We start from the raw sequence: 27,349 nt of genomic DNA on the forward strand, positions 1-27,349 counted from the left end.
AGGCCACGGAGGACCCACCCACAGGTGGGTAACAAGAAGCCCTGGTGCTGTGGCACAGGTGGGGTCAGCACATGGGGACGGTGTCAGGGAGAGAGGGGTGGGTGAGGAGAGGCTGAGACACCGTGTGTGGGCTGGGCATCAGGCAGGATGGTGGGGACAGAGGGACAGGATGCATCACCCCACAACTCCCTCTGCAGCATGGTTCCCCCCCCCCGGCACGGGAAGGCAGCACCAAGGGTGTGGGTGAGGGGTTGCAGGACCTTTATTCATCACACAACAAGCAGGCATGATACAGGGGTGCAGGACAGGGTGGGCAGGCAGCCTGTCATCGGAGCACAAGGTGCCCTTCATGCGACCTTGGCATGGGCTGGTGAGAGGAGGCAGGAGGACAGGGCAGGGGCAAGCGTGGCTTTGCCCAAAACACCTCGGGCTTCACCCCAGGTTGGGCACTGGCATGTGGGGAGGACAGGGCAGAGTCCATGCAGGGGCTGGGGTAGAATCAGCCACCTCCACACCTCAAATTTTCCCGACAAATCCCTTGCCAGCCTCGGCTCAGCCTCCCTGGGAAATGCCCAGCACTGCTATTTACAGAGTAAGACAGAACTGACCAATATTACAAATAATTAAAAGGCAGTTGTAAAAATGAGAAACCACATTCCAAAAGTAGAGGAGTCTTTAAAAAAAAAAAAAAACAAAACAAAACCAAAACCAACCAAAACCAAAACCCCGATTTATCAATGAAAATGCTAAAAACCACCCCGAAAGGATCTATGTACAGCAGGAGATCGCCCGTGGCAGTGCTGTGGGACAGAGACCCGACTGCTCCCTGGCAAGGCAGGGACAGCGCCCGGCCCCGGCTGCTGGTGAGGGTGGGTGGCACCTGCCCCGTGCGTCCCCCACCCGTGTGACGAGGGTCCCTGTGGGGCCAGGAGCAAAAGGCCATCGGTGCTGGGCCTGAGGAGCCCTGGCTGATGCTGGTTTGTGTCTGGAGACACAGGCAGTGAGTGGCCGTCGCGGAGGTGCTGACGGAGGCTGCGACGTGGCAGTGATGCAGCCCTGCTGCTGCGGGCAGAGAGCGGCTGGGCTGGACGGGAGAGGGCAGCAGCCTCGGCAGCACGAGCAGTTTGTAAGTGGAACTGCAGGATGACAATGTGCAGAGGCCCTGGGAGCAGTGTAAACACCCCCAGAGCAATGCACAGAGCCCTTGGAGCAGCGTACAGAGGTCCTGGGGCAGTCTACAAAGCCCTGGGAGCAGCGTACACGGCCCCAGAGCAACACACAGAGCCCTTGGAGCAGTGTATGGAGCCCCACAAGCAGTGTACAGAGCCCCAGAGCAATGCAGAGCCCTTAGAGCAGTGCATGGAGCTCCTGGAACAGTGTACAGAGCTCCAGAGCAATGCAGAGCCCTTGAAGCAGCACACAGAGCCCCTGGAGCAGGGTACACAGCCCCTTGGAACAGTGCATGGAGCCCTTGGAGCAGTGTACACAGCCCTAGAGAAATGCACAGAGCCCCAGGATCCACAGGCACCTGCAGGCAGCTCCATCTGGGTGAATCCCTGCCTGGCCCCTGGCAGGCAGCTTGAAAATAGGTCAGGCAGCTGCCTCAGAAATCTCTGCTCTCTCCTGGAGCTGCACAGAAGCACCAATGCTGCTCTGTGTGGGGCTGGGTCGCAGCCCCCCAGCCCCAGGAGCTCTGCACTGCCGTGGGGGCTGTGGCTGCTGCCCCCTCCCTCCTCGGGTAAGGCTTTTTCTGGTGGTGACAGAAGGATGTGCAGCGCAGACCACGGGCCACGCTGCAGCCTCCCAACCCACAATCTCTTAATCCAATTGGTGCCCCTCCAATGTAGCTCATTTCGGTATTTTTAAAATGCACTTGGTTTTACATTGCAGGCTGTCCGGAGTTGGCCAGAGCCAGAAGTGGAAGGGAAAAAAAAAAACAAACAAACAACAAAACAAGAAAAGAGAAAAAAAAAAAAAGAGAAATATGTATATTCAGCACTTGGAGGAGAAATAACTGCAAGTGGCCCCAAGCAAGGAGGTGGGTGCAAGGCAGGGGCACCACGGCCGTGGCCCCTCGGGCGCAGGGGATGTGCACACACACACACACACACACACAGAGGCACACACTGCCTCTCCCCACGCTGTGCACCCAGCGACCCCATCCCTGCAGCTGGAGGAGCCCCGGGGACCACCACCAGGACCTTTCCCAGCAGCAAAGGGCCTCAGCAGCACCCCCAGAGCAGAAGGATGGCCAGGGAGGGCCCCCCCAGCCAGCGCAGCCCGGGTGACCGCAGGGAGCCTCCCTCCCTCCTCCTTCCTGCCCGGGGAAGCACGTGTGGCTGATGCAACCGCCCGCAATCGGGGCCGGCGGGATGAGCTGGAGCCCGGGCAGGGCGGGCAGCGCTGGCAGCACCAGAGCCAGCACCGCAGTCGGGGCTGGCAGGATGAGCTGGAGCCCGGGCAGGGCGGGCAGCACCGGAGCCAACACCCTCCGTCCGCACCTCCAGCCAGTGCTTCCACACGGCCACGCTTCCCCCCAGCCCTCCCTGTCCACACGAGCAGCCTCCCCCGGCTGCTCTCCCCTTCTCAGGGCCCGGCGAGCCCTCGGCATGGCATGGCGGGGTCTCAGCTGACATTCCCGGGGCGGTGGGCACCGGTGCGGACCCCCCAGTGCCGGCAGCGGGAGGTGAAGTGACCACCCTGGCCGGGATGTCCCCACGCCCCCCAGGGCTACCGGCAGCCTCCGGCCCCACATCTGCTTCGTAAGCGTCCCCGCCGGGGGCGAGGGGACGTTTAGGAGACAGATGCGCCCGCGCCGCCTCCGAGAGGGGCCCCCGCGGGCGTCAGCGCGGGCGCTCTTCTGGCAGGACTCCGGATAGCAGGCACTGGATAGCTGCGTCCCCCGGCCCCCCGTCCTCACTCACTCGAGGCCCCCGGCTTCTCCTCCGCCCTGGGGGGGTCCGCGGGGTGCAGTTTGCACTTGGAGGGGGAGTGGCGGACGGCGGAGCGGGACGGCCGGGCGAAGCAGGAGGTGAGGGACTGGGAGCTGCAGTCACACGCCGTGTCCTGCAAAAATAGACAGGGCACAGCGGGGTTAGAGGGGCCGGGCACCCCGGCCCCCGCCACGGCGGGACACCCCGGGGGGCACCGTGCCTCGTTACCTCGCTGGCTAAGGCCGAGATGAGGTCGGGGTCCCGCAGGGCTGTGTCCTTACTGCCCTGCCCGGGGGACGAGGGCTTGGGGTCCTCGCAGCTGCTCTGCTTGAGGACCTTCTTGTTCAGGACGCGGGAGATGTTTTCAGCTGGGTGGTGGGTGATGGCGCTGGGGTGCTCGGCTCTCTTGCTGCCCTCCTCCCCAGCGGCCTCCTTCTTCTCCTGGGGGGTGGTGGGGCTCTGTGCCCGCCCGCAGACATTCCTGAAGAACTCCTGCACGAGGCCATACTTGGGTGCTTCAGGCTTGGCCCGGCTGCTCTCAGGGCAGCCCGGCTTCCAGATGGACTCGGTGCTGCCTGCGTGCTCCACCACGCTGAACAAGCTGGACAAGCCGTCGTTGATGTTGCTGAGGACGGGGCTGTCGCGGGTGGTGGTGGAGCGGGCCCAGGCGGAGCCGTTCTGCTTGCCCTGGTGCAAGTTCCACAGGCTCCTGTCCTTGGAGGCGTCCAGCTTGGAGGAAGACCTCCTCTGGAGCTTCGGAGAGCCGTATTTTGGGGAGCAGCACGGCCGCTCGATCCTGGAGTGGACCTTATCCAGGGAGGAGGAGATCTGCTTGCTGCGCACGGACACGAGGGAGGAGCTGCGCGGGGACCAGCTCTTGCCGTGCACGCCGGCGCCGCGCGGGAGGTCGGTCTGGAGGCCGACGCTCACCGTCTGGATGGTCTGTGTCCCCACGTGGGCCAGCCCCACCGTCTGGCTGGAGGTGCTTTTCACCTTCCTCTCGAGGGAGCTGGAGCGGATGGCCTGCCGCACGCAGTTGGTGATCTCCTTCATGTCGTCGCTCATGTTGCCCGAGATCTCCAGGTCGTGCAGCGCCGGCGGGAAGCGCGGCACCGGCGGCACTGCGCCCTCCACCGCGCCGCCGTCCAGCAGCTCCCGCTGCTGCTTGGAGAAGTTGCACAGCCACTGGCTGTAGGTGCCCTCGGTGCTGGCCGACTCCTCAGGCTCCTTCGGCTTGGCCATGGTGAACAAGAACCCGGGTTCGATCATGATCTTGCCCTCCTTGTTGTGCACCAGAGGCGCCTCCAGCCGCCGCACCACCGGCGGGCTGTAGTAGATGCGGATCCCGGTCTTGTCGGGCGCCGTGTAGCTCCTCTGTATTTGTTTGTGGGCTGGGTCGTGCCCGGAGAGGCTGCTTGCCCGAGAGTAGTCCCAGGAGGACACGCCCAGCTTCTCCTTGGCCAGGCTGTCGGGGGCGGGTTGTTCAATATTCACATATGTACAGTTGGAGGGAGGAACACTGGCGCTGTCCCGGATCCCATTGGGCAGCAGCTGGGTGGCTGAGGATGATTTTTTGCCCCGGGCATGGTCACCCAGCCCTGGCACGGTCTTTCCAGGGAGGTAGGGAGAACAGTCGAGCAAGCTTTCGAACTCTGACATGGAGGAAACCGACTTGGTCCTGTGGGGAGAGGATTGGGATCAAAAGGGGACAGAGCAGCAGGCTGGGGGACAGTTGAAGGCACGCTGCTCCCACCACAATGGGACCTTCTCGGGCACCCAGTCCTACTCCTCATGGGGAGCCCTTGGCCTCCAGGACTACCCTGGACCATGGCTGCATCTCTCCCTGATTGTCAGGGATGTCAAGCCTAGGGGCCTTCTCCGTGTCCTGGAGACCATGCAGGCACCAGCACACTCACCTTTTGAGGTTGGTTCCCTTGGCTTCTGTTTCAGAGATTGTCTCCTTGTCTGTGATTTTCTCATTGAGAGCCTAGGAGGGCACAGGAGAAAGCTCTGGGGTCAGCCAGCACAGGACCAAAGCACAGAGACGGGCTGGAGCATGGGCTGCATCCTGCTCCCCTCCAGCACCACCAGCTTCCCACACACTCCCAGGCCCAGCATCCCCTTCCCAGGGTTGCATGGGGCTCACTGCATCCACACCTATTTTAAATCAGCTTTTTATAACCCCATGGAAGCTCTTGGGGTTCAGCTATGCCCTCCACCCTCTTATTCTTCCCAATTCCTGATGCTCCCATTTGCAGCATCATTTGCTGTTTAAGAGGGTGTTAACTGGGGTAAACACAACCTCCCACCTAACCCTTAGCATAGACCTGAGCCCAACGAGCACCCTGAGAGTCCTCCACCTTCTCTTACCCACCTCTTTCCAGTTGCTGCCGTGCTTCTCCATTTCCGAGTGCTTCAATGCCCATGGGTTGGATCCTTTCTGCAACTGGAGAATGTGACAGTTATTCAACAGCTGCAATATGTGCCCCTCTGGGCAAGTGGCAGAGGCTGGAGGACACATTCAGGATGGGGGACATCATACCTGGTTGAGTTTGTTCTGCAGGTCCTTTGCTTGCTGCTCTGCCTGCTGCTGCTCCTCCTTGAAGCGAGCCAGCAGCTCCACCTTCTCCTGGTTCCAGTTCTTCTCACTGATCTGCAGCTGCTTGGTGAGGTCCATGACAGCGCTGTAGGACTCTGCCAAGAGATGCTGGTGCTCCTCACGCTCCCTCTTCAGTGCCACCTTCCAGTCCGGCAGCGCTCGCTCTGCAATCCCTTTGCCTGCCTTTGACTCCAGCTGCAGGGACACATTGGTGGCTGTGGGGGACCCGTGGCTCCAGAGTGGTGCTGGGCACCTCCAGCAGAGGGGCAAGGCTGCGGGCATCCCGCTTCCCAGTGCTGGTCCCATGCTGCCAGCTCGGTCAGCAAGCGTGTCCCCAAGGCTGTGTGCTGTGGGCACCATGGCCAGCCCTGGCTTGCAGCCACGTTGTGCCAGCTGGCCTGGCAGATGGTCACCCAGTGGGACACAGGGCTGAACGTCCTGCCTGCCTGGCTGTGCTCTGCCCACACTCCTCCATGGGGGACCTGGCTCCAGGAGAGGGGCAGCATCGCCTGCAGGGCTGGCAGAGCAGACCCTGAGGATGCTGCTGCCACTGGGGTGCTGCCACCACGGCAGCTCTGCTCTCTTTTGAGGGGGAGTGGGGACTTGGGGACCACCGCTGAGCTCTGCCTGGAGAAATCCTGCCTGGAAAGCACTGGCACCTGCTCTAGGGAGCAGAGCTGACGTACAGCTGTGGGCTGCTGCCAACACAGCGTGATGGAGCGGAAACCCCTCAGCACTGGGAGGGCAGGGCTGGGGGACCAACGGGACTGACTCTGCAGGCAGAAGCCCAGGCTGCCCTCCCTCCACCTCCTGCCCCCACCACAGCCATGCATTCCTTTTGCAGCATCCACAGGGATGCAGAGCCCTCACCTGCACTGTAACTCGGGAGAGGAGAGGAGGGCTGTGATGCCACCCTCAGATGCCTGTCCTGGGCAGGGATGCTGAGCCCCTGTCCCATCCCACCCCCCCATACAAACCCAGCAGAGGAATAAAGAGCATCCTCTGCTGCTCCACAGTCAGATTTCCATGCCAGCCTCGTTGCTATAGAAACTCGCCTGCCTGAGCGGCTGCTAATTAAGATTCCCACAGTGCCACCCTGCTCCCAGCCCTGCCCAACGGCCAGTGCTTGGCATGGGGCACAGGCCCCCAGCCCCCAACCAGGCAAGGAGGGGGCTCTGCCAGCCTGCGGGGTGCCCAGGGCTCCCACCTGGGCAATGTGGCACTTGAGCTCGGCGCGCTCCATCTCCCAGGCAGCCTTGGCCTTGGTGAACTGCTGCTGCAGCTCGCTGGCCCCGCGCCGCTCCTCCCGCAGCTCCGTGCACAGCTCCTTCAGGGTCACCTTCATGTCGGCCAGAGTCTTGATGCACTCGTTGGGCTGCCAAGGGAGCAGGGGTGAGCACAGGGAGCGGGGACCCAGAGGGTACCCAAGCGGGTGGGACTCCATGGAAGCTGCCCTCTCTGTATCCCAGCCCTGCTCCCAAGGCAGGAACCACCCCTGGGGGTGATGTGTCTGCACTAAGCATCCCCACCCAGCCATGCACCCCGAGAGGAACCACCACCCCATGTCACTTGGCAGCAGCTGTGTCAGCAAGAGCCCACAGCAAACACTCACTGGCACCAGCAGCTCCTTGAGGGCAAAGCAACGTCACCCTGCAGAAATCCCCTCCTCCCTGCCCCAGCCTGGAGTGCTGTGATTCCTGGGGCTCTGCAAGGTTTCCCCACGGGCTGAGAGGAGCTGCTCCCAGGTCCCCAGGGTCCTGGTCCCCACACTCCCTCCCTGCACGCTCATGCCCTCAGTGGTGGCCCCATTGCATCCCCATCAAAGCAGGATAAGGGAGCTCAGCCCCTGGGCTCCAGTCTGCACAGGATGAACCTCACATATGGCACTGCAAGACCACAGCCATGGAGGGGGCTGATCCTGCCCCGATCCACCCCTGGGCTTGTGGGGACCCCACTCACTGTGTTGGGGGTCCAGGTGTCCCCAGCACACATCTTGTTGTCTGCCTGTTGCTGTGGGGCGAGCTCCTCCTCCTCCAGCAGCAGGTACAGCTCCTTCATGCTGTTCACCTGCGGGAGACACCACGGCTGGGCTGAGGAGGGGACCCACAGCCCACGGCCAGGGACAGGGGACACCCAAACAGCCCTGGGTGGGATGTGTAGGCACAAGGGACAGCCCTGGGGAGGCCCAACAGCGTGTTCCCCCCTCCAAGGCAGCTGAGGTGGGAGCCCCTCAGCCCACTGTACCTCCAAAAAGTCCTCGCCCTCACTGTGCACCATCTTGCCCTGGCGCCAGCGCTTGAGGAACCACTTGAGCTTCATGAAGAGCAGAAGGAAGCTCTGCCTGAACTGCTGTGACTCCTGCACCAGCAGATTCTTCTCCTGGCTCCAGAACTTCTGCTCCAGCCGCCTCTGCAGGTTCAGGCTCTGCAGCTCAAACTCCCGCCGCAGCAGCGCTTTCTGGTGGTCCTCCTTCAGCTGTGGAGAGACGTGTGGTGTCTCCACCCCAGGGTCTGGGCTGAGCCTGGTGTCAGCCCCATATCCCTATTGTGGGGACCTGCAATGCCCTGGCAGTGCGCTGGGGACACCAGAGCCATCGAGGCAGCGCCACGGGGGAAGCTCTGCATGGCTGCACACCCATGTGAGAGGAGTGAGCTCAGCCTGTGTCCCTTGAAGGTGGGACACGCTGTGTGCGCTCCCAGGTGAAACCCAGGTCCCCGAGCGGGTCATTGGGCTGGGGCTGGAGGTGACACAGCCACGGGTGTGGGGACAGGCTGCTGCCTACTCACCTGGCAGATCTTCTGTGAGAAGTTGTCCACCTCGTCCTTCCTCAGCTGCCTCTCCTGCGAGAGCTGCTCCTGCAGCCCCCGCAGGCTCTCGTTGGCCTCTGACAGCACCAGCTGCAGCTCCTTCATCTGCAACAGCCCGGAGAGACCACGGGGATGGTGGGCTGTGTCTGGCTGCACCTCCCCGTGTCCCTCCCCAACGGGGCTCTGCAGTTCCCCGGTGCCCAGCTGTCAGCCCTGTCCCACAGCCCTGCTGGCCCAGGGGACGTGGCTCCCTGCCCGTGTCATACCTCGGTGGCGTAGGAGTCGTTCTCCTCAGGCCGGCAGGTTTTGTAGCTCCGGGGATGTGTGGGGTCCGTGTCCTTGGCGTGGGGGATGCGGAAAGGGTCGGCGTCCCTAAAATCAGGCTGCTGCATGCGTGGGCAAGTTAATGAGAACAAACCAAAAGAGCGGGAAGAAAAAAAAGCCAGAAAACAAAACAATGGGTCTCCGAAACAGTAAAGAACTACAAGACGACAAAAAGGATGAGGAGGAGAAGGAGCTTCATCACCATGGCGGGAGACAATGCGGAAACCAAAAGGAAACACAGGATGAGGAGACACGTGGCCTGGATTGTTTGGGGAAAGGGGAAGAAAGAGAGAAAGAGGGAAAAAATGTGCAAACACCAGTTACGGTGCCATGCAGTGACTGGGGGAGACTGGGACCCGGGACTGGTAGGACCACATGCAGAAAAATAGGACTCTGAACAAGGGAGTGTGCTCCAGAAAAGGGGCTGTGCCCGCAGCCCCAACCACCACTGACATCCCTGGTCCCCAGCATGAGCTGGGACCCCTGAGAGGAGGGTGATAGCAGGGCATGAGCTGCTCTCCACTGCTCCAAAGGTGCTCCTCACTGGATGCAGATTTGCCCTGGAGCCTTTGGTCTCCAAATTACCCTGCTTGGGCACCCCTGGGGGCTGAGGCTTCCTGCAAGCGGGGTCCCCACAATTTGGGCTGCTTTCAGGGGCTACAGGCTGCTCTCCTCCCACCCAGCTCATCCCCAACACGAAAGAGCTTCCAAGCTGGGGATGTTGGGTTGAGCAGCCAAAACATCAGCCCCTGATAAGGAAGGATTGCACCTGAGAGCCCCTGGCCATGGGCAGGGCAGCCTCGGCATGACCAGCCTGTGCTGGGATGTACCAGGATGCCCACTGCCTCCCGCCCTGGGCACACTCTGTTGGAGCAGAGTCCTACCTTGTCCCCGGTGCCACTGGCATGCAGTGAGGTGTTAGTCTGGATTTCGCTCTGGAGAGGCAGGAGGGAGGTTACACTGGGGATCAGGGTTTGCTCCATTAAAGCAGGAGGAAATGGGGCAGCAAATAAAGCAGCAGCTGCTGTGAGGGATGTGGGAAGAAGCTGTACCTGGAAGTCGGAGGAATGGTCCTTCTGCAACCCCTCTTTGGTGACGTCGTGGCTGCTGGGGCTGGAGAAGGGGAAAGAGTCTGTGTGCTCCTTGATGCCGCCGGTGAGGTGGTCCACCTTCCTCACGAGGCAGCCCAGGTCCTGCTGGAGCACTCCCAGCCGCATGAGGAGCACGTTCATCAGCTTGGCATCACTGGGGCTCTCACCACCACTGCCCACCGCCTCGCCCAGCAGCACCCCCGCGCACTCGTTGTCCAAGCAAGCCTTCAGCCCGGAGGTGAAGCCGTTGGCATCCGAAATTAAGACGTCGATCGCTTTGCTGACGAGCGTCGCCTGGTCCCTGATGCCCAGCAAGGTCTCCAGGTCTTTGGGCTTGAGCACCTTGGCGGGGCCATCGAGCACCTTCCCGTTGCCAGGCACCCTGTCCTGCCCGTCGGCCTCGCCCGTGCTGTCCCTCCAGCCGACGGTGGGGACGCACTGTGCCGAGTCTCCGGCCTCGGCGTCGGTCTCCAGCATGGGCCGGGTGGTCTGGCAGGAGGCCAGGTCGCAGCGCTGCAGGTTGGAGAGCAGCACGCGGTTCTCGTACTGCAGCTTCTTCACCTTCCCGCTCAGCTCGCTGATCTGCACCTTGGCCGTGGCCAGCTCCTCCTGCGAGGGCTCGCTGACCACCGAGCAGCTGTCCTCCGACAGCGTCACGTCCAGCTCGTGGTCCGACTTGTACTTGCTCAGCTCGTTCAGCAGGAGCTTGTTCTGGTCCTCCAGCTCCAGCAGCGAGCGCCTCAGCAGCTCGGCCTCCTCCTCCACGAACTGCAGGTGCCGGCGCAGCTCTGCCACCGTGTCCCCTCCGTCCCCGCAGCTCGAGATGCCCACCAGGAACCGCGTGTCCTGCCCCGGCAGCTCCCTGTCCCCCTGGCCCTTCATGTCGTCCATCTCTGCCCGCAGCCCGCGGTTCTCCACCTCCAGCTCCACTATCCTCCGGCTGAGGATGTTGGCTTCCTCCTCCACCAGCTTGAGGTGCACCTTCAGCTCGGCCTCGCGGGAATGGGGAGAGTCAGCCAGCTCCTCCACGGAGAGGGAGCTGTCGAGGTCCCCGTACAGGGACCGGTACTTCAGCAGCTCCTCCTTCATCCCGTCATTCTCCTTGGCCAGCTTGGTCAGCTTCTTGCACATCAGGGCCGACTCCTCCTTGGCAAAATGCAGCTGGCACTTCAGGTCTGCGCTGTCCTCCTGGGGACACGGAGGGCGTGGGTGTTAGAAAGGTGCTCACAGGGGCCATGGCGGCTCTGAGAGAGCCCTGGGGACATGCCACCCTCCCATCCCAGTCAGCCCAGGGAACCTGCAGCCACTCATGGAGGGGAAAAAGCTTTGAGATCTATCCTGGAGGCTTTCAGGGACAGCACCGAGCCTGGGCAAGGAGACCCATGGCTCTGGCCCCAGGAAGGACATTGAGCCACCAGCAGGGATGTGTAGACCAAGCCCAGCCCAATCCACCACAGGGCAGAGGAGAAAAGAAAGCTGTCAAGACTCCACAGGGCAAAATAAAAGTCACCAAGGTTTCCTCCCAAAAGCCAGCAAGCACTGAAACAACTGGCACTGCTGCCACTGCACTGCACCCTCCCCTAGGCTCTGCTCCTCCCACTCAGCCCTAAACACTCCATCACAGAGCAGAGAAGCAGCAGTTTCAGCTGGAAAACTCCCGAAAACCAGCCCTTGGTCTCGCTGCCACCACTTTGCCAGGAGACTGAAAACCCAAGCAAAGCCTCAGCATCAACTCTCTGGTCCCTTCCCAGCCCCTTTGCTTCTCAGGACTGTTTCTCTGTGTGTTTGTTTTTTTTTTTTTTATTTAGCAGTTAGGACCTTGGCTATTTGCCCAGACAGACCGTTCCTCTGCTCTGGGAAGCTTTTTGGATGGAGGACCAGGATTTCCTGACGTCCAGCTCGCAGCTTCCCGTGCCGTGGGGTCACTTGAGTGCTCTGAGCTCTGGTGTGGTGGCTGCCAGGAGGGGACCTGCCTGGCCGTGACCCTCACCCTGCTGCACTCACTGGAGCTGGGTGGGTGCTGGAGGTGGCCAAGCCCTTTGGCCAGGTGGCTGCTGGCCCTGGCAGCCCTTTTCATAGCTGAGCTCATCTCCTTTCCCCTTTTCCTGGCTGCCAGAAACAATCTGTCCCCCTCTTTGGATGTTCCAGGCCCCAGCTCTCCCAGCCATGCCCACTCTCACAACCCTAAACCCTGCAGCAGGTATTTACTCTGCAAACTTCCTGGACTGCTCATAACAAGGGTGATGGGAAGGGGGGGGGATCCCATGAGTTTGGGGTGACATTTCATTCCCCAAATGTCCTGCTCTGACCACAGGAACCACACTACTGCTGTTCTGTGCTCGTGCACAGAGACATGGCCTCGTTAAGGCGCATTAAACTGCGTCCCCCTAATTAGCTGTGGAGATTAGGGGAGGGCTGGCGGGCAGCTCTCCCCGCCAGGGCAGACATGACCTCAGTTCCTGTTTTTCCAGGGGAAAAAAAAAAGCAGCGGCCCGGCGTGTCCCTCTACCCCTTGGCATCTCCAGAGGGACACACACATCCCCAGGACCCTCTCGAGTGTCCCTGGGGTCTGGGCAGACCTTGGTGTCGAGTCTGTCCCCCACAGCTCCATTTTTGGTGAGTGCTGATGCTCACCCAGCTTGGCTTGGGCAGGAAAGGGGCCCAGGAAGCCACCGATGAGTCACAAGCATCTGTGCCCCCAGGGCCACCAGCCCTGCCACTGGAGAGGGAGCGGATGGAGGGGCCACATCCAGGGGCATTTGCACCCAGGGAAGCCCAGGGTGGGCTCCTTCCTGGAGCATTAGTCCCATCACAGAGCTGGGGCTGCATCCAGCCCTGCATCCCCAGGCTGAGGGGTCTCAGCTCCGCAGGGGTGTGGGAAGCAGAAGGGGTTTTACTGCTGCCAAAAGCTGGGGGTTGTTTCCTGCCCCAGGAGGAGACAGAGGAGGGGCTTCAGCCTTGGGAAAGGGGTGATGGAGGGGCCTCCTCAGCTCGAGACAGAGCTGGCTGTAGGTGCAAAGCCACAGTCTGCTCTCTGGGGAAGTGGGGGAAGGACGCTGGGCTGGCCGGAAAAGGGATCTCGAGGAGGGAGTTAAAGAGAAATAACAAATGAACGACTGAAGGGGAAAGTCTTTGAGGGCCTGGGGATCCCTGTCCTGCAGCTGCACAGAGTGGGCTGTGCCAGCAAGGACACAGGTCACCCAGAACCCCTGGGGTGCTCGGGGTCCCTGCCATGAGATGCTCTCAGTCAGGAGTAGCTTTACAGCATCTCCTTCCCTGCTCCAGCTTTGGGGGAACAGATCTGCTCCCTAAAATAAACCTTTCATGTCTTTTTGCCTTTGAAAGAGGATTTTTCCTCTTGCCTATCTATCCCAGCAACAGCAGCTCTGCCTCTCCCAGCCCTGGTAACAGCATTAGCGAGTCACAGCAGCTCAGCCCAACAGCAAGTGACAGCTGAAATCCTGCTGCCACCGGCAAATCCCCCATCCCCTCCTCTGCCCCAGCAGCCTGCGAGAGGCAGGGACAGCGTGTGGCCTCCAGCCATGCCCCGTGGGGACCCTCTGCTCTCCCAGACCCCTCTAGGCTCCTGGGCCACTCTCAAGCACAGCTGTTGACAGGCAGGAGGGACCCAGGCTGTGACAGCCACAATCCAAGGGCATGAGCAGCTTTGAAACGTAAAAGCCGAAGTCCTTCAGCTCCTTACACAGGGAAAGGGTTAAAGCCACCGCCTGGCCACTGCTGCTCCATTGATAAATGAGACAAGGGAGCGGCTGAGGACAAAGAGGATGGCCCAGCACATCAATCCCTCCCTTATGCGGGGGCTTTGAGAGGCAGGAAAGCTCTGCAAAGCCCTGCAAGGAGGGGATGGCACTGCCATGCCCAGATTTAGTCCTGGGCTGGGCGTATTCTCCAGCTGGCACCATGACCTGGGTGTTGGTGGGTCACTGTGGCGTGTCCTGGATGCACTGGCACTGATACCTGCACTGATGGCTTCTTCTCTGTCTTCCCAAGGGAGCGAGACCCCCGTTTCTTGAGGGAATTCTGCAGAGAGCAGAGAGAGCTGTTAATCGTAGCAAGCACACAGCACCCCAGTGCAGACAGACAGACAGACAGACCCAGCATCCACGCCAACTTTTCCAGCTGCTTGTGAACCCCAGGAATACACCCAAGCCCCAGTGGGCTGAGGGAGGCCCTTTGCTTGGAGGGAGCTGGACTGGCGAGCATCACATCAGGAGGTTTGGCCAGAAATTCCCCCTGCAGGCAAGCGAGCAGTGAGAGAGCAGGAGTGAGCAGGAAATGAGCCATGGAGAGTGGAGAGGCTGAGTCACAGTCACTGTCAGGGCTGGATGGAGCAGGGAATCCAACCCCCAGGCCAAGGGACAGCTCTCAGGGCATTCCAGTGTGAGAGCAGCAGTTGATGACGTTCCCCATCGCCTTTTCCCCAAGCAAGGGACACATCCTGGTCACTCAGCTATGGCGAGGGCTCCTCAGCAGGACAATGCTGACTCTGCTCTCAGGGTCTCTGGGGACACAAGGGACAATGTGCAGGCTAGTGAGGACGGCTGGGAGATGGGGAAGGCAGGTAGAGCAGTAAGGGAGACCAAAAGTGTGAGAAAAAAGCGGGTGCCCAGAGCACCCTGGGGAGGGGAGCTGGGGGAAAACCTTCAAGAACATCCACACAGCCCCCATGAGCACGATCCATGCAGCTGCCCTGGACCTATTTCCAAGCTGGTGCTGAGGCCCAACAGCCAAAGAAAGCAGCTGTGAAATGTAAGCTGCTGCCTGTGCCAAGGTGCCGGGCTCCAGGCTTTCCTATTAAGGCCACGACCATCACTGGAGCTGCTGGAGCTGCAGAGCCTCTCCCAGGGGCTGGCTGTGCCACGTCGACATCCCTCACCCTCACTGTGCTGGGGACTGGGGCTGGCACAGGACATCACCAGCCTCAAACAGCCCCAAGCACCCCAGGCACAGCACCCTGGGTCAGGGGACATTGCTCCACCTTGGGAGCATCCCTTGGGGTGGCTGTACCCGAGAGTCTGGTCACAGCCTAGCTCCACGTGGCAGGTTTGGCATAGGGTACCTGGATTGGTCCTACTTTATTCCTGCCCCCCAGGAGATGCTATGTAGGGGTAGAGCAGAGAGGAAAATGCCTGTGCCTTTGGGGATGATCCCCAGACAATTATCCAATTATGGGAGAAACCTCTTGGAAGGGAGAAATAATCAGCCCTGAGGGGTGAGCCCAGCCCTGTGCAGCCTCTTGGCTTGGCTGCTAACGAGCTCTGCCAGGCTCTGCGCCCTCCAGCAGCAGGGAGGAGGTGGAGGAGGGCTGTTAGCTCACTTTGACTAATGTTTGCCTAATTAGCACTCTGCAATCAGTGAGTAACCTCAACGCCCTTGCTAGCCTGGGGACACTCCATCCCGAGCTTGGGGACCGTCTCTGAGCTTGTACCCGCCAGCAGCATCCCCCCTGGGCTCAGGCAGCTGCAGAGGGGCTGTATCCTGTCCTGTCCCACGCTCTTCAGCCAGGGCAAGGCAGCAGCTGCCTCTCGGAGCCCCCCTCACACTGACCACGCAACCATTTTCTCCGCCTGTTTTCCAGGCGCGGGAGTGCTCCCTCCCAGCTCCCACCGCTGCCATTTGTTATTCAGCCCGCGCTCCCGGCTGCAGGGAAACCCATTTCATGGCTGTCAGTGCAGCCTGCACAGCCCAGGGACGAGACATCCCGCTGCTCCGTGTCACCGGCGGGAGGATGCTGAGAGGGGACGGGTGTGACCACGGCCGGGTCCTGCAGCTCCTTCCCAGGAGCTGGTCCCGGCATTAAACGGAGCCGGCCCCAGAGATCCCAAGCCGTGTGCAGGAAGCACGGTGGGGGAAGTGAGAGCTTTGCCTTCCCTGTTCTCCTCCCCCACACTGCCCTGATGGCTCAGCCAGCGGTGCTTCCCGAGGCCCCCCGGGGACCAAAGGCATCCCGGGCAGTAAGGAAGTGGGTTACAAGCGCTGCAATGGATCACAAGTCCATGCTGTCACCGGGATGCCTTTCCTATCACCAAGGATAACATCCTGCCAGGAGCTGGTCCCAAATGCGGCACACAGTGCCCTGGACCTGTGCATTTGGGTACATGTGTGGCTGCCCAGGACACAGAGGGGGTTGTGCACCCACCCAGCTCTGCAGCACCACCAGGACACCTTCAGGACACTGCTGGGACACCACTGGGACACGGCTGCCACACACCCCATGGCTCAGCCCAGTTTGAACCAGCAGCATGTGGTCAGGATACATCCAGCACCGGGCACTGTGCCAGGGACACACAGACCCCACACATCACGCTGGGCTTTGCCCAGTGGGAGTTGGGCATGGCCCAGGTGGCCAGGCTGAGCAAGTGGCTGAGGACATATAAAGTGTCTCTAGCACAGGGGGGGAAGTCCTGCAGCCCCCCTAGATGGGGCAGAGCCAGCCCATGCCCACAGGGTGGGATGAATCGTGCCGAGGGCAGGCACTGCTCAAGTTTCACAAGCATCTGCAGCAGGGTTTGGGTTTCAGTGACTCAAGCAGGGTTGGGGGATCCCATGATTCAGGGCCAGGACACCTGCTACAGCAGAGCCTTGGGGACTCCTCCCAGGGCCCCCTCCCGTGTCCCGCTCACCTCTCGGAGCTTGTCCATCTCGTTCTGCACCACCTGCTTGGCCAGCTCGGTCTCGATGAGCCGCTGGCGCAGGTCCTCGTTCTCCTCCTCCAGCCTGATCCTCTTCTTCTCCACCACCTCCAGCTCATTGTGGAGCCGCACAGAGACGTCCTTGGCCACCTGGGGACACAACAGGGGGCTCATCAGACTGCTACACTGTGCAGGGGGCTGGGACTGCAGCTCCTGGGAACCTACAACACTCATGCAGAGAACGTCAGGCTGTTACTGAGATCCTCTGGAGCAGACACTGGTGGGTGACACTCTGACTCCTGTGTGCCCCCATCCCCTGGCCAACCTGCCTCCTCCATCTCTAATCCAATGCTGTTGTTGCCTTTTTCTACCTTTTTCCCACACCATGACGCTGGAAAAGCCCCCAGACAGTTGGAAAATCTGTTGGGAAGCATCAGAACAGGCAGCCTCTCACTGTGGGCAGCAGCTGTGCTGGTCAGGAGAAAGGCGAGCTGCTGCATCACATTACAGAAAAACCAGCAGCTGCCCCGAGGTGAAGGGTGCCTACACCCACCTCAGAGCCTCCCCTCTCTCCAGATCCCTGCAAGGGAGCAGCCCCTGGCATAAAGGGAGCTTAATAGCACAAAACATTCACTCTTGCATACATAGGAAGGGAAAAATTGTCCCCAGTGCCCGTGTTCCCCTGCACAGCCCAGGACACCAGCGCTGAGAGGAAGCAGCAAGCCCCTCTGTAGGGCTGGGGGGGCTCAGGCCATGGGGTCAGGCTCCTGTTCCCCCAAGGATGGGCTGTGCTTTCTTTCCCATAAAGGGAGAAGCCGGAGGAGGCGTTTTTGGCAGCAGCAGCCCAAGCTGGGGGCTGATGGGAGGTTTGGGGAGGGGATCAGGGCCCCAGCAGGGATGGGCAGCACAAGGCGGGTTCACAGCCCTACACTTGTGTCACCAGGACCGGCTGTTTTCTGCTCAAAAAACAAAGTTAGTCCTCGAGCTGCTGCCCATCCATGCAGAGCTGTCTCCGACGGGCACCGCACCCCCGTCTTGGCAGCAGCTGTGTCAGCAAGAGCCCTCAGCAAACACTCACTGGCACCAGCAGCTCCTCGAGGGCAAAGCAACGTCACCCTGCAGAAATCCCCTCCTCCCTGCCCCAGCCTGGAGTGCTGTGATTCCTGGGGCTCTGCAAGGTTTCCCCAAGGGTTGAGAGGAGCAGCTCCCAGGTCCCCAGGGTCCTGGTCCCCACACTCCCTCCCTGCACGCTCATGCCCTCAGTGGTGGCCCCATTGCATCCCCATCAAAGCAGGATAAGGGAGCTCCAGTCTGTACAGGATGAACCTCACATATGGCACTGAGAGCCCCATCCTTGGGCCATGCTGGCCATCTCCACCCCGAGATGTCCTCAGACCTGGGGTCTGAGTGCAGCCAAAGCACTGCTCCCACTTCTCACATCACCACTGCTCGTGGGGAATCACGATGTCCCCATCAACGGCCTCACAAACAGCACAGCCCCACGGAGCTCCCCACACTCCCACATCCCCCGCTGCCTCCATGGCCACAACTCATCAAGAACCACTGTGGGGGCCCTGCCTGGGTGGGGACGTCCCCTGCCAGGCTCACCTTGACGTCCTGCTCGAGGCTGTGGATGAGCTCTCCGTCCACCTGGCCGGTCTGTGCCACGCGCAGGCTGCGGCGCTCGGCCTTGCGCAGCCGGTACTGCAGGATGCGGCACGTCTTGCTGGCCTGGTCCAGCTGCTGCCGGAGCTCCTGCAGCTGGTACACGTCCTCCTCCATGTAGACATCCCTCATCTCCAGCATCTCGGCGCGCAGCTCCTCGATCTCATCCTGTGGGGAGACGTGTGTCAGAGGGGGCAGACCTGTGGGACATCTCGCCACGGTGGCTCCCCTGCCCTCCTCCACCCCACGAGCCGTTTTCACAGACCTTCAACTCCTTGGGTCAAGCCCAGTTCTGGCAGGAAAAGGGCTCAGAGCCAGCTGGGCACCATCACCCACAGGCGAGCCAGACACCCGTTGGGGGGGAACAGTCAACACGGGCGCCTGAGAATATTTGTGGTAAAAGAAAGAGGAAGGTGGGGGAGGGAGAGGAGCTGCAGGAGCAGCTCAGGCGGCAGGCACGGGGAGAAAAATTAGGTTATCTTTGGAAAAGATGTGTCAGGGAGGCAAGGGAGGGAAGGAGGAGACGGCAGGCGAGGACAGGGGAGGCAACACAGGGACATGAACGAGATGCCACCAGCGAGGGGAACCAGAGCTTGCCCCTTGTTTTGCCACCAAGCAGCAGTCAATGAGCTGGGTGCCCACTTCCACCCCTTCCCAGTCCCATCAGCTCTCCCAGGGATGAACCTCTCCCAGACCACCACAGCCTCTGGCATGAAGCCTTTGCATCACTGTCACAGCAGGGCCAGGGGTTGCTGGCACCAGTGCCAACCGAAAGCATCCTCCAGGGCTGCAGCACACAACTGCTGTGGAACCCCCAGTGCCACCCCCTCATCCAGCACAGGGCTGTGGCCACTGGGAATGCTCAAGGACTGTCCCCTATGGATCCACACAGGCTGCACTGCCCAAAACTCCTTTCATGTAGCCATAAACAGATTCAACCCAAATCCTAAGCAAATGCTCCAGCCATCACACTGGCTGTTCTCCTCAACAAGAGCCAGTGGACCCAGCACACCCCTGCTAAGGGATCAAGTACCTGCATTCCTGCCCAAAACCCTGCCACTAAACACCACCCACTGCTGCCAAACACAACTGCCACTTGAGAAGCGAGGGGCTCACACTGCCACCCTGCACCACGGCACGGCCAGGTGAGGGACACGAGGATCCAGCACAGGCAGTGGGGATGCTCAGCCCTGATTCACCCTGGGCAGAGGGGGACAGGACCCCCCTGCTCCCCACACTGCCCATGACAGTGTCCTAGAGCCTGAGACTGCAGCTCTGTGCCGGCTCTGCCAGGCGCTGGCACCGCGGCTGCCGTGCTCGCCCGGCCCAGACAAAGCCCCAGCTGCAAGAACTCCCCAAAAGGCAGAGCTGAGCCCAGGGAGGGGGGTGGCAGCTGCAGGGACAAGTCACAGTCACTCACTGTTGGCTTTAAACACTTTGTGACAAAGAAGGAACGTCAATTAGACAATCCCAGATTATCTCCTGGCCTGGGCTGGCAGAGCCCGGTGGCACCATGGCCACCAGTGTCCGGCCACCCTCCAGTGCTCTGCTGCTTGCTGGGGGGTCTTGAGAACAACAGCAGAGCAGAAATAGCCTGAGGCTCCGAGATGGGCTGCAGGGAGGTCCCAGGGACAGCCAGCCAGGCTGTTCCAGGGACAGCCAGAGACCGCCCTGTGAAAGGGCATCACTGCAGACACATTTTGGAAACCCCTCCGGACACCTGAAATCCCCCCGGATTTCAGATGTGAAATCCCCCATGGATGAACCACATGTGCTGGCAGACAGCCCTGTGGTGGCTGTGACACACCCTGGGGTGACAAACTCGCTGGGAACCCACCCCCATGGCAGTGCTACAGCCCTGGGGACACCAGCAAAACCCCCACGAGCCAAACCAGCCCAGGGAGCTGGTTTATGGCATCTATTCCTTGGGAGCTTTCATAAGACAAAAAGCATTATGGATTGCAGGTGAGCAGGCGCAGTGCAACGGGTGGTGGAAAACAGCCTTGCTACCAAAGTCAGGGGAATCGTGGCTTGAATACAATTCCAACCCCACTCCAGCACGGACCATTCCTGCTCCCGTTTGCTATGCGGCTTCCCCAGGCAGCAGCTGAGCAGGGCAGGGAGCAGGGACCTTGGAAAAAACCCAACCAAACCTTGCATTTGCTTGGAAGGAAGCCTGGGCTTGCCCTGCTAAGAGCTCCTGCTTGTTTATGCCTCGGGTTGTAGCAACCGTTATTTTAGGGGGAGGCCGTGTCCAGCGTGATCCACAATCCACAGCCCTGTGGCACAGCCCTGAGCTGCTCCTTCACTGCCTGCTTCCCTGTGGAGTGGGGCTGGGGGATTTTGAAGCAGGGCTGGCACTGGGGGGGGCTGGGAAAGTGGTGCCTCCCTTCACTCCAGCTGCAGGAATTTACCTGTATCCTATAATGCCAATAAACCCTTGGAGTGGCCACAGCCCGGCAGCCCCAGCTTGCCCCAAGGAAGGAAGCCACGCCACTAAGCCATAGTAAAGGGATTAGGACTGGGGAGTGGAAAAATGCCAGCTAACTGGAGGAGACCTTAGGAGGGCAGAGCTGACCTCCTTCACAGCCAGGCCATGGCAAAAGAGCAGCCCTGTGGGGTCTGGAGGCAGCACAGGGGGCTCTTTATGGATTCAGGAGTCCGTGACAGCCACTGAGCCTCACCCTGTTCATCTGCACATCTTCCAGAGTTGATGCCCAACTCAGCAAAAAATCCATTGGACTAAGGTGAGAGCAGAGCCAGGGGAAGGGAGGAAACCCCATAGAAACACCACAAATTCAGGGGTGGCACTGTGAGCATGGTGCACCGTAAGCAGTGCTACATGAAGTGCGAAATGGAGACGAGGTGGGCAACACTGAGGAGGAGATAAATGACTTCTCTCCAACACAGCTGCTGTGCTCAGCCACTTGTCCCATAAACAACAGGGTGCCCACCCCTGTGTGCAGTCACAGCCTCCAAACACTCCTGGGGTGCTCACGCCCTCCATCCTCCAGGATTACCCACTGCTGCATCCTGCTCATCCTGTCTCTGCAGCAGCAAAGATTTCATGGTGTTTTTACACCAGAAATCACCTGACTTGGAAAAGACACTGGGAATCTGCAGTCCAGGGAGACTCATTTGAATGCCCAAAGGACTGTGTGCAGAAGCAAACAGCCCATTTTGTGTCTGCAGGAGCCAGGTTACCCTCGATGGAGGAGCCCAAGAGACAACCTTCCTTCAACCTCCTCCGCACAAACCTCGGAGACAACTGTCTCTCCCTAGGGAGGTTATTAAGGAAACTAAGAAGCGGAAAGGTGGGATGCAAAGTGCCTGGTTCCAGTTCAGGAAAAAGGAACCATGCATTTTCGGAGCAGGAGGAGGTAACAGTCGTGTCCACACATCCACTTGCAGGACAGCAGCTCTTCCTGGAAGGGCAAGACCTGGAAAGGGCTGAGCTTTAGGGTGATGGCCCTGAGCAGCGGCAGGGCAGAAGGGGGGCCAGTGGGGACAGCAGACCACACCTCAAAATGCAGACCAGACCCATCAAAGGTTGCAAGAAGAAGAGTTAAACCTTTGGATCTCCTGCCCAAGGGGAGTTACCTGCTGGCTTCAGTGAGTGCAAGAATGCAGCGAGCTCAGAGCAGAGCAGGGCACTCTGCGCAACAGCAGCTCCTCAGCAGGACCCGCTATCTCTGGGAAGCAGAAAGCAGCCAGGGATACAAAACAGGATCATGCAAATGCCGCCATGGCTGGCTCTGGAGCCGCTGCCAGCACACACACCCTCACTTTGGCAGCCCCAGGCTCTGGGGCACAGCCAAGCAGCAGCCGCCTGGCCGTGGGGGACGGGCAGCGCTTTGGGGGGCACAGCCCTGCCTGCATCCCCCACCAGCACCCCTAAACCTCAGTGCGGGATGTAGAGGAGGAGAAAGGCTGGAAGCTGCCTGGATGTTTTGCAGTGATGCCTTTGTGCAAATCTCAGGGTCCTGCTGGCAGCGGCTGCGCCTGCGGCTCCCTCCCCTCGTGCAAAGACAGGGATTACCGTGCAGGAGCAACAAGCACCGGCTTCCTCCGAGATTACAGGACAAAAGCAGCAGCTTTCAATTAACTCTGAGCGCCCGTCAGGCAGGAGAGGGAATTATGCTAGAATTTGACAGGGAGAAAATAAAATCAGAGGGGGTTCTTAAAGGAAACTGCCCAGGGTGCTTAGGCATGTCCCTTTCTAGACAGGGGTTCCCAGCAAATGCAGCTCAGCCCGAGCCTGTGCTGGGGTGCAGTGGGTGGAAGGATGGGCAAGGCACACCCATATCACACAAAAGGTGCGATTTTTTTTTTTAGATGCATTAACAGCTGCTCTAGCCCAGTTCTGACAGCAACCACCAGCCATCCTTCCCTCCACGTCACGCTGGATGGAGCTCAGTGCAGCACTCTGTGCACTGATCCCTGCCCCTGGCCAGCACACCAGCTCCCACTCAGCACTGGGAATGAGGGAAAAATCAACATTTCTCGGCTTTACGCCTGCCCCCATAAATTCACAGGCAAACAGCTGGGGGCTCTCTGCAGCCCAACCCCATGTCGTGCACCATCCAAAAAGGCAAGAGGCTGCAAAGACCTCTCCATGGCAAAGCCATGTGCCCTGGCTCTGCAGGTGGTTACTGGGATCTCTGGGAATTGTCCCTGTCCCTGTGGCTGGGTAAAATCTGAGCAGCAGCAGAGCAGGGCCCCAGTGCCAACCAGGCTGCCCAGACACAGCCCCCAGTGCCCCTTTGGGATGCTCTGAGAGCCCTGGCTGGTGGTATGTGCTGGTCCCTGACTGCCTTGGGGAAAACAAGGCACCCACTCACTCTGCATGTTTCTCCTAGAGCTGGGAAATGCATGCAAACCCCGAGGGATGTGGGATGACTCAGGGCAGGGAGCGGGAGGGGGGCAAGCAGTAGGAAGGCACAGGCAGGGCTGTGCTCCCAGCATTATATGGCTCTTGCCTAAACCCCTTCCCGCAGAGAGGAGAGGAAAGGGTTTGCAGGCATCCCCTCCCCTCGCTCCAAACCCTCTCCATGCCCACTCTTTGTCTGCCTGTCCCTCCGCAGCTGCTGCCGTATCACATCTCACATTTTCCAGCCCGCTGAGCAGGGCTGGGAGCTGCTCTCCAGCACACGGCTCAGCGACAGTGAGACGGGGCAAGGACACCCAAGACACCTCCTCCCTCACCAGGCTGCCAACCTGCACGTGAGGGACGGCCCCTTTTTGGGAAAACACTTGGAATAACCCATTTAGGGAGGGTTACAGCAGGTGCACCACCCTGGGAGCGGGGACAAGAGGAGGCACCGCCTGGTGCTCCCAGGGTGGAAGGAGAGAGGCAGAGCCTTGCACAGGTCTGGGCTGCAAAGAGAAATGGGTGAAGTGTGTTTAAACATGTACATTTTATTATGTCAGCCGAGGAAAGATGGGACGTGAGCTGGCACTGCTGGAGCTCTGCTGGGAAGCTCCCAAACCCAGCGTGCAGCACACGGGCGTAGTAGTACCACACACGTCTGGCTCATGCCAGAACGTCACCAAAACCCTCCCACCCCCAAAAATCCTCATCTCCCTTTCAGTACGCACTAGGTTTTAGCTGGCTCTGGTGAATACATTAAAAAAAAAATATTCATCTGCAGCTACTTGAGTGAGTCCTAGGAAATAAGTCACCTTGGATAAGCCTGATTCACCCATACCCAAGGAGAAGGGAGCTGCGTGGCAAGGCAGGCAATGCCAACACTTGGGTTAGGGCTTTATTTTTGCCCTAAGTCCTCAAATCCCTGAATTTTTAGCACAGACAGCACAAGCCAGCACTCTGCTGCAGCCCAGCCCAGTTTTCTGCTCCTTGCTGGAGAAACTAGGCAAACCTTCCAGCATTTTTTGGAGCACAAGGGGAGTGTGCTCTGGGCTTCTGCCCAGCTGAAGCCAGGGTACCACCCCAGTCTTCTGCTTGAGCGTCAGGAGAAGCGAGCTCCAACACGGAAACAGGGATATAAGCAGGATGCACATGCCAGGGAGGAGACACACATGCTGACAGAGAAGGGAGGATGCCACCAGCATCCCCACAGTCAGTCTTGGTGCACACCTCCAGCAGCTCTCCACTTTCTCACTGCTCCTGGCCAGGGGATTTGAGCTGCCACTCCTCATGGCAGGTAAAACACTCACACCCCACATGCCTGCAGCTTGCCAGGAAGGAGATCCTGTGGAAATGGAGGAAGCAGTCGCTCTGTCCACAGCAATGGCAGCGCTCACACGCATGTTCTTGGAAACGGAGGGGCCTCATCTGTATTTTTCCAACTCCCAGTAAATCAAAGCCCTTAAGCTGTTGCTGCTAATTCTGGCAGGAGTTGGGACACCAGCTGTGAACTGAGGCTTTGCTAACGGACAAAGGGCCTGATTGACCATCTTCGAGCATGTCACCAGTGCCCAGCTCCCACCTCGGGGCTGCAATCCCGACACATTTACGAACGTGGGCACCAGCAGATGAGAGCTGGCCTGACTTCCAACCTGTGGCATCCGAAGAGCAGCCAGGGACACCTGGTACCCATCCCTGAGCCCTGCAGCATGTGGCTGCACAAGCATCTCAAGCACAGCTCCACCCTGAAGGGGAGTGGAGGGTTCAAAATGCCTGCAGCCCCCCGGGACGTGGCACCTGGTGGGTGCTGGTGCCCACCCTGCAGCAGGCAGAGTGTGCCAAAGTGCACCAGGCCAATGTGTGACCAGAGGCAGAATGGCTCCGTGCCCCTGTCCCCTCACAGCATGTCTGCCCTGGCTTCACCATGCACCCATGAACCAGGCAGCCACTCTGCACGCCTGGAAAAAGGCCCCAGGGAGCACAGGAACCAGGGGGAAGAAGAGAGCTGGAAAATCTCCTGAGGGTCTGGCAGCATCAGCAGGCAGGGAGAGCAGCAGGGAGCATCCTACCCTGTGCCAAGCTGGGCTGTGCCCAGCTGCACAAGGTCAGGTTATGCCATATTGTGTCCCAGGATAGCAAACCAGGCCGAGCCAAACCGTGCCATGCTGAGCTGCACCTTACTAAGCTGTGCCAGCCCAGGCTGTGCTGAGCCTCGCCATGCTGAGCTAGGGCCATGCTAGGCTTGGCCATGCTACACCCATCTGTGCTGTGCCAGGGCAAGCCATGCCCAGCTGGGTAATGCCAGGCTGAGCTGGCCCATGTTGTGCCAGTGCCTGCCCTGTGCCAAGCCATGCCATGATACGCTGAGCCAAGCAGTGCCAGCCATGCCACACCACGCTGGACCATGCCTAGCTGGGCCATGCTGTGCCACAGCCATAGAGCTCTCCCTAAGTCCAGTGGGGCCATGCCAGGCTTAGTTAAGCTGGGCCCTACATCCAGTCATGCCACACTGTGCCAAGATGAGCCAAGCCAGGCCCAGCCACAACATGCCAGGTCATCCCTGGCTGTGCCATGCCAGTGATGCCATGCTGGGCTGAGCCATGCCAAGCCCTGCACCCAGCCATAGTGTGCTAGTCTGCCCAACAAAGTCAGGCCAGGCTGTGCTTGGTGATGTCATGCCAGGCTGAGCCAGGGCACCCTGGGCTGAGACAAACTGTGCCCTGTGCCCAGCCATGCCCTGGGGTGCCCTGCACCACACTGTACCTAAGGATGCTGTGCCACACGGAGCTACACTTTGGGATGCTGTGCTGTGCCATGCCATGCCATTCCCAGGGATGCTGTGCCATGCTATTGCCCAGAGGTGCTGTGCCATGCCGAGCCGTGCACAGGGATGCCACACCATGCCATGCTACGTCCAAGGATGCTGTGCCATGCTGAGCCGTGCCCTCAGATGCCCTGCAAAGCTCTAGGACGTTTAACCACGCTACGGACAGCGATACTGACCCTGGCTGACCCGTGCCACGTTTTGCCACAGTACTGCCCAGGGATACCACGCCACACCGAGCCGTGCCCGGGGACGTCCCGCCGTGCCCACCTTGAGATAGTCGTTCTCGGAGCGCAGGTCCTCCAGCTCGCGGAGCAGCCCGTCGGTGCCGGCGTCCAGCAGCTCCTCGGTGAGGTCGGAGAAGGCGAGCGAGGTGCTGAGCTGCAGGCGGCTGCTGGCCACGGAGGCGACCGAGGGCTCCTCGGGCAGCGGCGACGCCTCCCCGGCCGAGGGCGGCGGCGGCGGGGCGCTGCCGGGGGACTCGCCATCGCTGCCGCTCAGCCCCAGCTCCAGCGAGAGCAGCTTCGCCTCCTCCGAGGCGCTGCAGTCCGACACCTCCGAGCTGCTGTCGGTCAGCCCGGAGCTCGGCCCGGGCGCCGGCACCGAGCCGGGCACCGACGCCGTTCTCCGCGCCCCGGGGGCCGCCGTGTCGGCTCCGTGCCGCCGGCCCTTCGGCCGCGCCGCGCCGCGCCCCGCCGGCCCTTTACCGCCGGAGCGAGCCCCCGCCGGCCCCCGCTTCTCGGGCCGCCCGTCCTTGCCGCCCGCCCGCCGCGGGTGCGGGTGCGGGTGCGGGTGCGCTCCGCCCGCCGACAGCCGCGGGGCCGCGCCCGGGTGCCCCCCGGGGCCGCCGCGCCGGCTCTTGGCCAGCGACCAGCCGGGCACCTCCTTGGGGCGGGCGGGCGACGGCGCCCGCTGCGGCTTCTTCTTCCTCTCCGGGAGCGGCGGCGGAGGTGGAGGCGGCGGCGGCGCGGGGGGACCCGGCTCTGCCGGCTCGGCCTCCATCTCCCGCTGCGCTGCGCTGGGCTCGGGCCCGGCTGCGGCTGCGGCTGCGGCCCCGGCTCGGCCCCGGCTCCGCCCGCCGCCGCCGCCGGGCGGGGACGAGCGCGGGCGGCGAACAAAAGGCGGCGGAGGGAGTGAGGGGGAGAGCGGGGGGGGTTGGTGGTGGTTGGCCGTGCTGGCGGCAACAGCGACCCCTCCGCCCGCCCGGAGCCGCGCTGCGAGATCCCACCCTGCCACCGCCACCCTGCAGCCCCGGCACCCCGCGGGGATGGGGTGTCACCCGTGGATGGGGGCATCCCCGATGGATGGGGTGTACGCGATTGGGGCATATATGATGGATGACAGCATTCCCGATGGACGGGGACATCCCTTAAGGATGTGGGCATCCCTCATGGATGGGGCAGCCGTGATGGATGGTGACATACGGGATGGATGGGGGCATCCCCGACGGATGGGGCGTCCCCGATGGATGGGGGCATTCCCGATGAATAGAGCATCCCCGGGATGAGGTGTCCCCCCTGGGTATCTTCCTCAGGGCGTGTCCTTAGGAGAGCCGTGTCAGGTGCCCCCAGCGCGCCCCTGTGGGT

At 60.9% G+C, this 27,349-nt stretch overlaps 1 protein-coding gene across 2 annotated transcripts; it reads right to left on the reverse strand.

Annotated features, from left to right (window-relative positions):
- Positions 1 to 1,817: 1,817 nt before the first annotated feature.
- Positions 1,818 to 26,875, reverse strand: SOGA1 (suppressor of glucose, autophagy associated 1). 2 transcript variants are annotated; one of them, XM_051802709.1, is made up of 16 exons: positions 26,034 to 26,875; positions 18,016 to 18,240; positions 16,399 to 16,557; positions 13,733 to 13,795; positions 9,716 to 10,942; positions 8,606 to 8,722; positions 8,319 to 8,444; positions 7,777 to 8,007; positions 7,492 to 7,599; positions 6,740 to 6,907; positions 5,476 to 5,727; positions 5,308 to 5,379; positions 4,850 to 4,920; positions 3,162 to 4,611; positions 2,925 to 3,066; positions 1,818 to 1,891 (listed from the first exon to the last, which is right to left on the reverse strand). In XM_051802709.1, exons 1-16 carry the CDS (start codon positions 26,763 to 26,765, stop codon positions 1,863 to 1,865), a joined length of 5,172 nt encoding a protein of 1,723 aa, XP_051658669.1. In that variant the 5' UTR covers positions 26,766 to 26,875; the 3' UTR covers positions 1,818 to 1,862. The 2 variants fall into 2 exon arrangements, with proteins under 2 accessions (XP_051658669.1, XP_051658668.1); XM_051802708.1 differs by having other exon boundaries at positions 8,606 to 8,725; positions 26,034 to 26,855.
- Positions 26,876 to 27,349: the final 474 nt, after the last annotated feature.

The sequence above is a fragment of the Manacus candei genome, unplaced genomic scaffold, assembly GCF_025592945.1.
Source record: "Manacus candei isolate 608988 ecotype Guabito, Panama unplaced genomic scaffold, ASM2559294v1 h1tg000057l, whole genome shotgun sequence".
Taxonomy (NCBI): domain Eukaryota; kingdom Metazoa; phylum Chordata; class Aves; order Passeriformes; family Pipridae; genus Manacus; species Manacus candei.